Source organism: Chanos chanos, chromosome 8 (assembly GCF_902362185.1).
Source record: "Chanos chanos chromosome 8, fChaCha1.1, whole genome shotgun sequence".
Classification (NCBI taxonomy): Eukaryota; Metazoa; Chordata; class Actinopteri; order Gonorynchiformes; family Chanidae; genus Chanos; species Chanos chanos.
In genome coordinates this window covers 7,296,000-7,312,395 of record NC_044502.1, presented here as the reverse complement: position 1 = coordinate 7,312,395, position 16,396 = coordinate 7,296,000, and the positions used below count along the sequence as shown (strand labels likewise).

The window sequence follows — 16,396 nt, the reverse complement described above, 5'->3', positions numbered from 1 at the left end:
AAATGATGTAGTCGATTCATGAAGCAAGGTATATCAAAATGAATTAGCGTTTCAGAGACAGTTTATATGTGTCCTTGGTTTTTAATGTCCTTCTGGTATGTAATTTAATGTCCCCATGTTGGAAGACTGATGTGCACACCCATGTAAAAATGGGGGATTGACTAGACCATTAAAGGATTGTTTTGGCAGGACTTGGTGATTTGTCTGAGAGGCTAAGAGGAGGTGGTGTAGTGTCTATGTGGCTGAGTAAAGCTAATCGGCACCCCCCCCCCCCCTCCCAGAACACGACTCCAGATGATGACTTTTCTAGACATCAGAACTTCTTATTGCCTCGCGGCAAACTTGTGCCGCTTTCCTTCTGTTGTAAAAGTGCACTTAATGACTTTGGTGATATTTCATGAGCCATGTCTGATATGAAACTGGTAGTTCTCCTGTCTCTTGGTTGAATATAGAAAACAATATACCCTGATACCCAGGTTTTTTTTTTTTTTCCTTTTTTTTTTTCAGATTACAGGTTTGATTTGAAGATGACAAAGAATTGCCAAGAACAGCAATACCTTCTCCTTGGAAAATATGCAATATATCATTTTCTAGTATCTCTTTCCAATGGAAAAAGGGAGACTGTAGGTTTTCCCTATTAATCAGTTGCTGACCAAGGTCCTGAATGCTCTCCAGCTAATAAAAACTCCCAAGCATGCTGCTTGCTTGCAGCCACTTTTTCTTATGTTTAGTTTAACGAACTAGTCATGTGTGTCCTTTTGGGTCTTCTGGAGTCATCATGTCCATGTTATTTTAATGAACTTCATTTAAATACAAAATGCATGTTTAGGTATTTAGAGTTGCTTTAGTCAATAAATAAATAAATAAATCTTTAGGAAAAAAACAGAAAAAGAAGAAAAGAAAAAAAAAATGTTAACTATCCCTGTGTAACTATATAACTGCTGCTGTTTCTGAAAGAAAAAGGCTTAAGGAGGTACTTATGCCTCTGTTTAAAAAAAAAAAAAAAAAGGCCATAGGAGAGCAGAAAGAGGAAATGCAACTGGGAACTTTCTTTTTGCCCGTTGTGGTGTGACACTAATTTGCTTCCCCTCACACTTCCAAGGCAATTAGCTTTGAAGCTTTGCTATGCTATTCCAGCCCAAGTGAATAGCTAGTGTGGAGAATAAGAGTTTAAGCAGGTCCATTGGGGGAAGCCAGATAAACATATCAACAGTGGGAAGAGAGAAAGAAAGAGAGAGAGAGAGAGAAAATAAAAGGAGCAAAAAGAAATATAATTACTTTAACTGCTAGGCTGTGCATCTGGTCCCTCATTACCAGGCATCAGTGCCATGCAAATTCACTTCCCTGCGAGTCACCAATGAGGCCGGGCACAGTCACCAGACAGAGTAAACAAAAGCACTAGTGACAAACTAGGCAAAATGCCTGAGTAGCAAACAGGCCCAGCAGCAAGATGGAGAAGAAGAAGAAGAGGAAGAAGAAGAAGAAGAAGAAGAGAGGAATGAGAAAGAGGGACTATCTCTGAACTGCCCACATGTATTTTCAGATTGAAGCTTCTTTGATCAGACGGTAGTTTCTTTGGCCTAATTTTGCCATCTGTGAGGGTGCTCTGTTAGTATCGACATCGTCTTTAAGAGCAGAATTAGTTTGACCTTTTTTTCTTTTGTGGTGGTGGTGGTGGTGGGGGAAGGGGGGGGCACTTATTTTTGACCTGTTTTCTCTTGAAGCTCAACTAACAACGTGCAATAATTCAAACAAACAGACAACATTTTCTTACGTCTGCCAGGAAGAACAGAACTGTTTCTGGAATGGCCAGACAATGAAACAGGTTTCTAATGGAATACGGTTGTTTGTAGAGAGGGAAAGCATTGAAGTTCAGTTGAAATAAGGAGTGTCTGTTGCAAAGGAGAAACCCGCGAGAAACTGTGGTTGTCAGGCAGTTGCTAAGGGAACCAACACTTCACTGCAGGATGATAGGAAGTGTCATGGAAAAAGAGAGGATGAAGAGATCCTTCCTCATGTGTAATGTCTCCTTTTACTTTACAGTTTGCTCCCGTTTACTCCGCCATCAGGGCCTGTTAAAAAGCTGTAGTCAAACCAGACGCCATTCGTATTTCAGTGTGAAGAAGGGAAATATTCCTGAATGATAAAATCTGAATTTACACTTCTAAAAGAATAAACTACTATTTGAGAGAGAGAGACAGAGATAGAGAGAGAGAGAGAACAACAGATGTTGGAAATCCATTGAGAGAAAGACACACACACACACACGACACAAGCACGCACGAATTTAAAACATTTATTGCAATAGCGGTATACCTGTAGAGCAGGAACAAGGATTAACTGTTTAAATATCTATGATGGCAAACAATCCCACAACTGACAAACATACTGCTGTAAGCAACTCACTCCAAAACCCTTGCTTTTTTTTTTTTATCTATTTTTTTTTTCTCTCTTTTCATATTGTGACATAAAACATGGAAGTGCTATACAAAATGAATGTTCTTCATGTACAAATCAATTCTTCTCATGTGAAGGAAAACAAGTGATGAAAATCAAAACAGAATCATTTTGAAAGCAATTTCTTTTAGCATGCTATTCCGTTCCGTTTTTTTTCTTTTCTTTTTTTTTTTAGCTTGGCCACCATGCCTTAAAAAAAAAACCCAAATAAATTTAAAATAAAAGTGGAGGGGGAGAAAACTTTGACCTGAAAATGAAATATGGTAACATATCTCAGTCCTTGGAATAATTTTTAATGCGTACATGCCTCTGAAATAATGTGTTTTCATCTTTTTTTTTTTATGTTTTTTGTCGTTGTTTGTTTGTTTGTTTGTTTGTTTTGTTTTAATTTAAATCATCAAGTCATTTTGTCCTTTTCTGGGTGAAGTTATGAACTGGTGCTTGCCAAACATATACCAGATGAGGCATCGGATTAACCAGAAATAAATGCTCTTTTTATTTCTTTCTTTCTTTTTTTTTTTTTTTTTACATGGACTCTTTCCTACTGTATTGACTCAGTACGATGCTTTGTATTAAGTTATGAAGGCACAGTACATAATTTATATATTCAGACTCTTATCTGTTGTATGACTAGGATAATGGGTTGAATATGATTTAAAATTCAGTTTAGAGGTTGCAAGTACTATTTCAATTAAAGCACAGTTTTAATTTTAACTTGTACAATAAATAAAACATATAGCCATTTACAAATATATTGCTGTGGAATTATAATGTTGTTGTTTTTTTTTTCTTTTTCTTTTTTTCTTTTTTTTGTGTTTTTTTGTTGTTGTTTGTTTGTTTGTTTGTTTGTTTGTTTGTTTGTTTAGAGGAAAAGACATCAAGCTTTTCTTTTTTAAGTCAGTACAAATTGAGCGTTTACATCAATAATACAAAATAGTTTTTGAAAAAATAAGTTTGTCAGGTTTGCTGTTGTTGTCAGATAGATTCAGAGAACTGGATAGTATTGTGCATCTAATGATTTGACAGCTTGTGTTTATCATTCAACAGACCTTTGTTTTGTTTTTTTGTTTTTTTTTTTGCCTTTATTGTTTGTGTATTTGTGTTTTTTTTGTGTGTGTGAGTGAGAGAAAGAGTGTGTGTGTGTGTGTATGTGTGCATGCATGTTTTTGTATACGGTATGTGTTATGTAATAGTATGTTATGCACGTGTGTGTTTACGTGTGTGTGTGGGTAACTGTTTGTGTATGTGTGCGTGGGGAGCTGTGTATTGGTGCATATGGTATGTTCATTGTGTACACGTTTGTGTGTGTGTGTGTGTGTGTGTGTGTGTGTGTGTGTGTGTGTGTGATGTCATCGTGTGTGTACACATGCACGCTTCTGTGAATGCGCACATGCACTTATCTTCGACTCCAATAAGCATTCCCCTGTGTCTGAAAAGACAGTAACAGTAAATGAGAAAAAATGCAGGTAAAAACAAAACAAAAAACAAAAAAACCTTGAATATTTTTAACTCAGAACTGACAATGATCATGATCACTGGTCTATTCCATGTGATTATTACAAGTACATAAAATTGGTTAGTATTAAGTCCTATTTACAAACACGTCAACAATGACAGACTAAGCAAATGTCCACTAACAGTGATATTAACACAATGCTCCCTCAACTCCATTTTGTCTTCCATGGTGTTGAGTAACTTAGTCCCAAAACAGCTCAATAACAACCACATCACAATATTTGTATATACTGGTCAGCCATAATATCGTTTTTTTTTTTTTAAACTGTTATATATATGAGTTGTCCAGTTTTACTTTATTTCCCTCCATTCCATAGAGCCTTTTCAAAATCTTTGACCGTTACGACAATGCAGATCTAAGGTTCCTGTAAATGTGGATTTTTTTTTCTTTTGCGACAAATCCATGGAGTTTAATGGACGCGGAACCTTCTGGATAAAACTTGCAGCAGCTTGACTGGTAAAAACTCGACCGGCGTCGTGGAATGTCTTGCATAAGCACAAGTCTAGTGGTCTACTTTATACATGTAATGGACACAAAGCGTCAGCATCATCTTAAAAGGGATAAAAAAAGAGAGAGGTGGAGGGGTAAAAAAAGAAGGACAAAGAACACGAAAAAGAAAAAGAAAAAAAAAAGAAAGAAAGAAAATGCTGTGAAGAGTTGCACCGGTCAAGGTGAACCAATTTTAAAGTTGCTGTTCTTTTGGGCTGTCTGGCCCAGAGGCTGGCTGGTATGATTTCAAACTGGCCAATGGGATATCAGCCATGTTGCTGTTGAAGTGTCCCTCCGAACTTCCGAACTGCTTCCTGTCCCCGAACTGGTCGCGTCCGCCGCTGTCGTTTTTCCAGCTGCGGGTCAGGGTGTGGCCGTTGAGAAGTTTGTCTTTGGTCCACTCCTTTTGGCTGGCAAAAGAGGAGACGGGAGACTTGGGTGACTGGTAGGAGGTGAGACTGGGAGGCATCCAGCAGTTATCGGAGTGACCCAGCACCAGACACTCCTGAGTGCACATCTCTGTGGCCTCTACTAGACCCCGCGGCCCCAGGGGCCCATCTGCATGGAGAGAGAGAAAGAAAGAGAGAGGGGAAACAGAGTGTTACTGTTGATATGTATCAAATGTGGAGAGCGAGCACATTAATATAAACATACCATGAATATAAAACTAAATGAATAAATTCTGTATTGATTTTGGGTCATACTGTGTTCAAAAAGTGTAAATAGTTTGTGTGTGTGTGTGTGTGTGTGTGAGCATAAAATATAGCTTTAACAATAAAAACTAATTAGTGTTTTACATTTTACATTCTGACCCGTTTCTCAGTTTGCATAGAACCACATAGAACTACAGCTGATGACAATAAATTTCTTTCTGTAAGTGCACTCTCCAGTGTATTTGTATCAAATGTAGGTATGGAGTTGTTACCACTAAAGGAGAGAATAAAAATGCAAAGTAATATGAACAGTCTTTTTAATAGTTACATTAAACTGGGATTAATTTACATTTTACAATACTAAAATACTAGATTAGATTAGATGAGAATCAACTTTATTGCCATTGTGCCGAGTACAGGTACAAAGCCAATGAAATGCAGTTAGAATCTAACCAGAAGTGCAAGAGAACAGTATTATTTACAGATAAGAGCAGGTATAGGTAAGTGCTACAGCACAGTGATGCTATGTCTTACAGTATGTACAGTGGAGAGCAACATAAATACAGATTATGATATATAATAGGTGATTTGTTATTTTTTTAACAGGGGGGTGGCACAATGGTCACTGATACTACTCTATAGACAGTAGGTGATTCATAGGCGATACATAGGCGACAATAGGCGCTAGTATCCTTGATGCATTTCGCCCTGCCAAGGCAACGTTTATGGTAAATGTTCTCAATGGTGGGCAATCGGGTGCCGGTGATCCGTTGGGCAGTTTTCACCACCCACTGGAGTGCTTTATGGTCTGATGCAGAGCAAGTGCCATACCACACTGAGATGCAGTTGGTGAGTACGCTCTCACAGTGGTACAGTGGTAAAAGTCCACTGGTATCCTGAGACACAGGCTTTCCTAAGGCTCCGCGGGAAGTAAAGACACTGTTGCACCTTTCTGAACATGATCGAGGTGTTCAGGGAGTCTGAAGCTTGATACACGCTCCACTATAGCTCCGTCAGTGTAGATGGGGGCATGGGCGTGGCTCCTAGCTCGCCTGAAGTCCACAATCATCTCCTTGGTCTTCTGGGTGTTAAGGGCCGGGTTGTTGTCGGCCCATCACACAGACAGGTGCTGGACCTCGTCCCTGCAGTCCATCTCATCATCCCTTCTGATCAGGCCGACACTGTGGTGTCGTCTACAAACTTGATCATGGTGTTAGAACCATGTACAGGAATGCAGGCGTGGGTAAAGAGTGAGAACAGGAGAGGGCTAAGCACACAGCCTTGTGGCACGCCGGTTTTCAGGGTGAGAGTGGAGGAGGACAGGTTGTCTAACTGAACAGATTGGAATCTGTTAGTCAGAAAGTCCAAAGTCCAACTGCAGAGTGATTTGCTAATACTGAGCTGGCTAAGCTTGGGGATCAGCTTGGAGGGAGATCACAGTGTTGAATGCTGAGCTGAGGTCAGTGAACAGCATCCCGACGTAAGAGTTGGGACTGTCCGGGTGGGTCAGGGCAGAGGGGAGTGCCGTGGAGATGGCATCCTCTGTTGACCTGTTAGTGCGGTAGGCAAATTGTCCACTTGTTTTATGTCCCTTTATGTCCTCTTGTTTAGCCATGTTGCCAGAAAAAAAAAAAAAAAACATGAAGTTGCAGTCCATAGGCCCTCTCTGTGTGAGGGTCCAGGTCCTTAGTTTGTCCAGCTGGTTCGCCAGAGACCGTACATTGGCGAGGAAGACGCTAGGTAGCGCTGGCCAGTGTGGATTTAGCCTTAGCTTAGCACGCAGACCTCCATGCTTCCCCCTTCTTTGTTTACGGTCTCGATGCCGGCGCTGGACACACCCGGTTGGGGTGAGTTGTCAGCAGGTCCACAGTGTCCTTTCTAACTCTAGTGGTAGTTTGTCGAAGTTGAATGGATAGTCCAAAACAAAGTTGGTGCACCAGCAGTTATCGTCCAAAATTGTCTGTTTGCTGTATGTGAAATCCAAATAACTGAATCGGGTGAACACGCAGAAAACAACCAGATAAATTAACACTACTTTGCAAAATCTGGTAAGACACCCAGCCTCACGATGTGGTTTTGGTCTACACAGGCCGCCAACGCATTTTCAAATTTCCAAACCTTTCCATGGCTTTTCAAAGTCCTATAAAATTTCAACCACCATTTAAACTATAAGAAATGGGCACGTCTTGGTGAAATATTCAAATAGACTTTTATTCCAGCGGTCAGGGAGGTTCTCACTTGCTGCTGCTCCGCTGCTCCTTTCTCCTGTTCAAGCTGCCCTGCTCCTCTCTCAAGTTCAAGCTCCTCTGCCCCTCTCTCTCCTGCCCAGGCTCCTCTCTCATTACCTGCCCTGTACTGCTTAACTCTGCATTTAAATGAGGAGATTTGACAAAGGAAAAGGAAAACCTCAGTATGAAGTGAAATCGCTAATGGCATGACATGATGATGACATATCTGACAACAGATTTAAAATGCGCCAAGGGGCAATGAGCTTGAGCTAGCTTGGCCCTTCAGTTTGACACTTTTACATCAAGAAATGAAATCATGATTGGATTACTTAGTGAACATGTTGCTGCTAAAAGAAATGGCTTTGGCACATGTGCCTAGCTAAGCTAGATCCGTAGTGATGTCTGCCTTTTGAAGTAGTCTGTAAGCTTCCTCCTCTTTGCTTCAGTCACTTCTACTTCTGACTTTAACCTCTGAAACTTTGAAATTGAAAGGAAATAAATGTACGCAATGTACACACATTATCTAAGTAGGAGTGTAAAAAAGCTTAAAAAAATTAAAATTAAACGAGTCTTGTTCCAATGAGAGGCAAGACAAAGACCACAAGCTAGTTCCTTTTCATTAATTATTGTTATAGCTAAGAAATGGTCAAACTACCCTGCATTACCTATCCATGGTGTAATTTGAGTTGCTCTGATATTCTGCCCAAACCATGATTGTCCTGACAATTCTGAGAGATTTCAATACGTGCTAGCTTGCTTGACAGTTTAACTCGAACTACAGCTTGTCAGCTAGTTTAATGTAACACTTAGCTAGCCACCAAAGATTGGAGGTAACCTGTCACAAACTTACGTTAACATCAAACTATCATTTAGTAAAACTGAAACATTGTTTAAGCAGAATATCAGAGCAAATTACATTCTGCTATTAAACGTGTCAGTTTCTTACCTATTCTTCTCCCTAACTTGCCATCCACCTATCACTCTGCCATCTGTGCTGTCTGACCGACAGACGAGGGTAAGAGGGAAACCCTGTGAAAGTTCTGATGTTCGCAAGTTCTTAAATCACCTCATTTATGTTCTCTGCAGCTATGAAGAAAACCTGTTTTAGGCATTATCAGAATTATTAAGAACAAGAAAAGTGTAAAAATATTTGTTTAAGACGTGCGAGGCTGAGCATCCTCCCGATGACGTACAAGACCGTAGGCCTACGTGCCAGGGCTGAGCCCCAGACAGCCCTGGCCCAATTTAACCGCTGCATGGAACCTGACCGTAAGTATACTACTAAACAAATATTAAAACAGATTATTGTTGGCTTTATTACGGGGCTGGGTGGAAAAGTAGCTTTCTGTATTTTTTTTAGGTAGTAAAATAAAAACTTCAATCACTGTAGTACACACTACCTGATGACCACAAAACCTTTAAGCAATTATGTCTGAGGAACCCATTATGGTTAAAGGCAGTTATTTTTCTATGAATAACACTGAAATGTGGTAGAGGTGCTCATTTCTTCATGTTTTTCCAATCAATCAGCTTCAATAAAAGTTTTGTGGCTTAAGGTTGTTTATTTATTTATTTTTTTTCCTTCAACAAAAACCTAATTATGTAAAACAGCGCGTCCCTTCGTTAGGATAAGTTGCTGAGAAAACTCATGTTTTATTCAGAGCGACTTTCAGCTCGCAAGTGTTAATTTACGTTCGGAGGAAACAAACAGCAACTTCAGAGAGCTCACTGTATTGTTTATTAAAGAGCTACACACACACACTCAGATTACATACGCGTTAACAGGCTAGGCAGTGCGCCTCAACCTACGGATGACAGAGGTGGACGCAGGAAGAAAAGACAGTTTAGATGCGTTTCTAACGACTTAAAAAAGCAGAACGAGAAGATTGTCGAAGGACGAGTCCTTGGAATCTACAGTCCACATCGTTCTCCGGATTGAATCCACCGGAAAACTCTGTACTGCATAATGGGTGTGTTTCCAAATTAGGCGTGGAGCGTTGTGTATCCTGGGGATTTTGTTCTGGTCGAGCAAGGACGGTGCTAAGGTACATTCTTAAACCGACGTGAAGAGTAGAAGTAGTCTTATAAGATCTTATAAGTGTGTTTTTTTTTTTTTTTTTTTTATTGTCTCGACTCTCTCTACTTTTGACGCCAACGCGTATGAAGAGCTTTGAAGGAGAGGCCTGTCGCTGAACTTCTTTTGTAACAGTCCTTCTGAATGCCCTTGGTCTCCTCCAATGGTTCCTTTTCTCTTTGCTGGAACTTTCAGATACATATTGTCCACACGCTGTCTCCCTCTGCCTCCCAAAACATGATGGCAATGTTTCAAACAACAGTTCTTGACTGACAATCCATGAAGAAAAAAAAAAAAAATCTCAAACCAAATTGATTTGCTATTCTTTCAGAAGAGCAGCTTGAAGTGTAAATTTTAAAATGGTTCGGGATTAACTGAAACCTCCTTCCACTGCACTGCACACTTCACTTTCCTCTCTCTTCGAGTGAGAGTCCTGTTTAAAATGGGCACTGCTTCTGTCTGTATGTATGTGTGTGTTTGTGTGTGTGTGCGATTACCAGCACTTTGTTTATCTATTTTTTATGTTGGTTCTTGTATTATTTTTCACACACACACATACACATGTATATATGTGTCTCTGTGTGTGTATACATACATGTATACATATACATACATACATACATACACACACACACACACACACACACACACACACACATATATTTATATATATATATGTATGTATGTATGTATGTATGTGTGTGTGTTAGCCTATTTGCGAAGACTGATGAACGTAATGAGGAACCAGATTTCACAAGTGCGAGTCACCATTTCACTCTTTCGCTGGTTTGTTCTCTTCTCCCTGGGATCTGATTGTGGTGCAAACAAATGACAACATAAGTTTTCAAGGACCTTATATCCTTGTTTACTGGTACCTTGTACTAAGAGGTACACCGCATTTCCTAATGAATAACAGATAGCAATGCTGGCTGTCAACAGCCTACGACTGGCTACACGCCGCTGTAGGCGGCCACGTGCAGTTGTGATGTCACAAACATACGGAATTCAGAACGGGCTGTAGAAAGGCTTGTTTTCTTCACATAGATCATACGGCTGTAGGAAGAGATTGCATGTTTTCATACTTTGACATTGTTTCCATAGTACATTCATCTCAGTGAATTCAAACGGGCAAGGAAAATCGTGATTTCTATTTTGTGGCACCTGTAATACACTACAGGCTGTACCAAGTATCTCAGGGGAGACTGTACGACACTAGGTGGAGCAAACTGTAACTTGCACTACTGTCTGCCTAGCCTTATGGGTTTTTTTTGCTTTTTTCCTATTGTACTGAACTCATACGGAACCGTATATATATATATATATATATATATATATATATATATATATGTATATATATATATATATATATATATATATATATATACTGTGTGTGTGTACTCGAGCAGTTAAATCAATTCTCAAGTTTCTAATCATCCAGTACTCCTTAATCGTGTGATGGTAGATCTCGCGTGCTCTTGGTTTCCAGTTAGAGCCGTTGCTAAACAAGAGGAACAGTGGTGACAGCAGAAAAGGGTAAATCAATTGTTTCTTTGCTTAATTGTCGTATTTTCACTGTTGCATTTTCTTCCCAACTGTCGCTGTGATGAAATAAACGTGTAACAATTGTGAGTTGTGGACGGATTTCTCAACGATGGGTCTAACATCGAGTCTGTCTTGCAATAGACTAGTCTACTCCACTAACGCAGCTAAACAAATTAATGTTGTTAAAAAATAGATGCAAGCAAATATGACTAATTTCATTTTTAAGTCGGTTAGACTTAGCCTACTAATGATGACCAGGCAAAAAACAGCTGCCATATCTAAATACAACAAGAACACTTAACGTAGGAATAATTATGCGTTTTCAAATTTCCCTGGGTTAGAGTGGACAACCCACTTTGTTGACTGAACTGTCTATCTTGGGCCACTGTAGAATGTGGGTAACAACAACGTTAAAATATTGTCTGTAATATCGACTCGGTATCATCCATAATTCACCACTGCATGAGGTAAGGACATATATATATATATATATATATATATATATATATACACACACACACATATATATACACACACCTTTCAGGAGAGGAGTACTATATATAAACTGTATGTATACTTTTTTTCCCCTTCTGGCGTGCTTAAACTGACACAAACTTTTTTTTTGTTACTGTTGTTTAAAAATATATAATATTGGGATTGGGGGACATCTTACTTCTTCATTTTTATTCTCTTTTCTTGAGGGGAAGCCACGCGACTTGGCCACAGCACAAAAATGAATAAATAAAACAGTGTGACAATGGGATTTTGAGGCAGGGGAATGAAAGGCAGAACACTGTGTATCTGTGTTAGCGCCATTATGGGTCATTTATGGAAAACTAGCACAAAAGAAAGCTCAAACACACAGAGAGAGAGAGAGAGAAATATCCAGTAATAGTGAATTCACTCTTCTGAAAATAATATAAAATATAATTAAAATAACATCAAATAAAATATATCTCTAAAAGGAATGAGAACTGTACCACCACAAATACAGTTGCCCCTCTTTGTGCGATATTGATATTGGTGTCAGAATTTAATTTGCCCGGTTAAGAGCGGTATCTCGTCGGCATTAAAAAGTGAAACTTTTCAGCTGGTCGCAAGCCTCATTCCTTGTGTCTTACGACCCAATCAAAATGGGTGTATCGCCAAAGCACACATAAGCATCAGAGCGTACTGGTCTCCGGGGTGCCGTCCGAGTCTGTCTTCCATTCCAGGATATTAAGCCATTAGATATTCCCAGTTAATCTATTCCTTAGTCCACTGGTCCATTTCTCCCCAGTGATCAGCCTAATAACATGGGCCATTTGGTCCTCCAGTGTCCCATAAGCCAACGGTGCATGACGCTTCATCCCTCATCAGGACTGAACTCAATGTGTTCTGTTGAACTGGGGCCATATCCACAATTCCATCTGTCCAACACATGTAAGTGTCTCTGTGTGTGTGTGTGTGTGTGTGTGTGTGTGTTTGTGTGTTTGTTCACGCATGTCCCTAATTCTTGTGCTTGATGTCTGTCCAAGGACATTTTCAGAATTACGTAAACAAAAATACTGGCATAAAATATTGGTAAGTGTTTGACGGTATACTGATGAGTAAACCTGACAAGCAGGAGGCTTCAGATGAATGAAAAAGACAGGGAGAAGTGAGAAAGCCTTAGTGTCACTGTAGCTATGCTGTTGTGTTCACCAGGGCCTTTTCAGTGAAAAAGAAAACCACATGTCTAAGGCCCTTGCATTGGCTGGACGGAGCTCTACTGAAAATGGTGCCTGTCGCTAGATGACTGGAATACCGTGGAATGGTTTTTTTTTGGAGAAGGGTAGAGGGCAGAAGGAGAGGAAATTTTTGAGTCAGCAAAACGACTCACTCATTCTTCACTTTTTTATTTGACCAGAAAAAGGGTTATTTCTCCCCTCAAAAATTCTGTCACAAAACATACCCTTATGAACCACCCATCTCCAATCACACACACACAGACACACATGTTCATGCACACACACACACACACACACACACACACAGAAACACACACTCTTATTATCTTATTATACTTCAAAGTTTTGCTATCCAGGGAAGTGAAACAAGAGTAAAATCATTCATGGCTCAATCTCAAGCCTACCGACATAAACTTTCTTTTTATTTTATTATTATTATTATTATTTTTTTTTTTTTATCTTTTCTCTTGCTCTCTCGCTGGAGAAAAAAAAAAAAGAAAAAAAAAGTGTTTACTGTCACGCTGTGACAGTAAAATTGAAGGCCGTTTTATTTTCCAAGCACTCCCAAGATTTTTCAGCACTCCCAGCATCCTCTGGGGGGCTTTAATTTCCCGGTCAGTGGCAAAATGCCTGTAATTGCTCCGTCTTTAATAAGAACATGTTGTCTTGCGTCCTCCCTCCCCCTCTCAACCACTTATCCCTCAGCTTGCTAGAACCCTAAGAGCCTTGGAAAGCATTTTTTTTTTTTTTAAATAGCAAAGAGTCATTTGAATGTTTTCTGATCAGTATGGATAAGGATATGGGTGAGTCGTGCATCATCAGTACTGATGCTTCCTCTTCCACCACCTCCCCCTCCTCCTCCTCCTCCTCCTCCCCGATGGGACGGAGGAGTCTGTCCCCATGACTCCTGATAACGGGCTACAGAGGAGAATCACCAAGAACGGCATTATGGGAGTGACACAAGGAATCATGTGGGGATGAATTAGAGCCTAAGCCATGGTGACAGGAAAATGAATTTTACAAATGAGATGGGAGAGAGAGAGAGATGGTAGAGAGAGAGAGAGCACAAAACTTGCCCCACATTCTTCCTGTAACGTCAGGGAGAGCTTTTTCAAACCACAGTGACTTTACGGTGAATTTGAAAGGATTTCTGATTCGTTTCGGACAACCCTGTCGCACCAAAAAGAGCGGACAAGGGGGAGGGAAAAAAAAGAACTCTTTTTTACAGAATAACAGAATTTCACACCATAACCCACAGCAGAGATACAGAGAAATGTCCTTTTATTTGAAAGAAGCCCTCGTAAGAACGCTTGTCCTATTTGGAATATTTTTTCCGAGCCTTTGATCATCCGGTCTAGTCCCACATCCTTCCATTTCTCCAATGTTCTGTCAAACGAGACAAAACGGGAAGGCTTTCCTGTTTTCCTTCACCATACGTTTATTCACAACATCTCCCAGTGGAGTCTAAACAAGAAAATTCTTGCAGATTGAAATGTGAAATTATGTTGAGAATATTTTTAAAGGGAACTGAAACTTTTGACTTTCTGAGTCTCAGTTTTAGATTTCTTTATAGACTTGATAACTTATGTTAGGGAACAACTTTTTGATAAAATAGATAATAGATCACAGATAGACCTACACTGTTTTATCCACAAGACAGTGAATAAAGTTTAAAACAAAAAAAAAAAAAAATCCCAACAACTTGCACCTCATGATTGTGTCTGCACATTTAAATTACATCTAGCATGCATTTCACATTTTCATTTCTGTAATGTAACCGAAAGCATGACAGAAATGCAAATTTCCCTATTCCAATCAATATGTCTCAAACCTATTTCCTCTCCTCCTTCCGCCTAATGATACAATTTTGAAAGCCCGGGGTGTGATTGATTGCAACCATACCGAATGACCCTACAGCGTTACCGCGTTAACTAAATTACCCCCGCCCACCACCTGTCCCTCTGCCCATCCTATTGGTCGCAGTTAATTTGCGATTTTCTATTCCTGTGACAGGTTCGAATCAAACATCGACAAGCTGAGTGGTGCTACTCACTCACGGTTACCAAACAGCCATTAAAACAGAGGCCAATCTTTCCCCATTCATCAGCCATCAATAGGACCCTGCTGTCTGAGGCTGGCCCAATACAATGTCTGATTGAAACAATCACTTTTCCCCTGCTGTTTTTCCTCATCCTGGTGTTGGACATGATGTAGCCTAGACCACTTCCGTCATAATTACTATTACCTTTTTTTCTCCCTGAGAATCATCCTATAATTATTGAGTGTGTGTGTGTGTCCTTGTTTGGGTTTTCAGTTGTAAGTTTTTCTGCCATCACAGACACTGCTATAACTCAACTTTTTCTTGAGAATTTATTTATTTTTTTTACTCCACGTTTATTGACATGTTCCACGTTGCCAAGTGAACGAAGTACACAGAGATTTTGAAGATTCAAAATTTACAGCTTAAAGTAAATCAATGAACTATCTGTCATAAGAAACACACATTAGAGGATAATTTGAGCTCGGCAATTGTCTTCCATAAACGTGTATGAAGGGGAAGTACTGACTTTAATTAGTCATACATCACGATTGTGTCAGACAACTACAGAAAGGTGGGAAAAAAAACCAAAAAAAAACCCCTAAAGCGAGAAACATTAAATCTTGGCTAAAAGAAACAGAGTAGAGAAAATGCGTCTAAAGCAAACTATTTCTTTTTTTTTTTTTTTTGTCCTGTGTTGACAAGTGACTTGTTTAAATGATTCATTCTTAACAATGACTGTACTCAAACACGGTGACCCAGATAAAGTCAGCCGTTTCCTGTTCTCTGCTTCTCTGCTGGAGCAGCTCTGTTTTAGATCTTCCTTCCAGAAAACCGTTTCCTTATAGGTGAAACGTTGATATTTTATTGATTTAATTATTTACTTATTCATTTTCTTAAGCCTGTTTTTTTCTCTATCCGACTTTGATCTTACGGAAGGATTTCCTACGCTTCGTGGCCAGAAGGCAAGTTGGTGAGGCTTGCGTGAGACAGCTGGACTTACAATAGGTCTAGTACAAAAGAACGTGAAACAGAATATCAAATTATTAGCTTATTATTGAGTTTGACACCTCCCTATTCATAAAAGAATACACTTTCACTCGCACGTCTTCCCTTTTTCGAGAAGAAAAGCCAGATAACAACAGCTAATATCAAACGAGAAGAGGATATCTTTGTCAAACTGTCACTGCTAGCAATAGGAAAGGGTTTAACAATTAAATTTGAGTCCTCCCATCCGCAATGATATAACCGCCGTAGACAGGTTTTGTGTGATGAAACACCAAAAATCATAGGCTAGCATGAAAGGTTACACTTACATTATTTGCCATTTTTTGTGGAAGAACGCCGTGGTTTATTATTCACTGAGGTTGGAATTGCTCTCTGTTTTGCTCTCTTTCTTTTTTTGTAGGCCTGCTGTACTCAGCCTTGGCCTGCAGCTGCTGTCGCCGTGATACTCTGTCGCCTTGACGCCCCGTTGCCGTGACGCCCTGCCCTAGTTTGGGATCTTTTTGGCATATAGCGCAGCCTCTCACCGTGACCTCCAGTCAGGGCCGGGGATGCCACCTGTCACACAGCTATCACCATGGCACTTATCAAATGCAGCCATGTCACCTTCTGCAATCTGCAACACTCAAAAGGCTGGATTGCACAAAGTTGTAAAAGAGATGTGTGTGTGTGTGTGTGTGTGTGT

General features: G+C 39.8%; 1 protein-coding gene across 6 annotated transcripts in view; it reads right to left on the bottom strand.

The window, feature by feature from the left end:
* Positions 1-4,655: 4,655 nt before the first annotated feature.
* Positions 4,656-16,396, bottom strand: part of pcdh9 (protocadherin 9) — a 195,199-nt gene continuing 183,458 nt past the window's right edge. For all 6 annotated transcript variants that reach the window (XM_030782452.1, XM_030782451.1, XM_030782453.1 and 3 more), the window contains one exon: positions 4,656-5,020. In XM_030782452.1, the coding sequence (XP_030638312.1) occupies positions 4,656-5,020 (365 nt within the window). The remainder of the gene's footprint in view (positions 5,021-16,396) is intronic.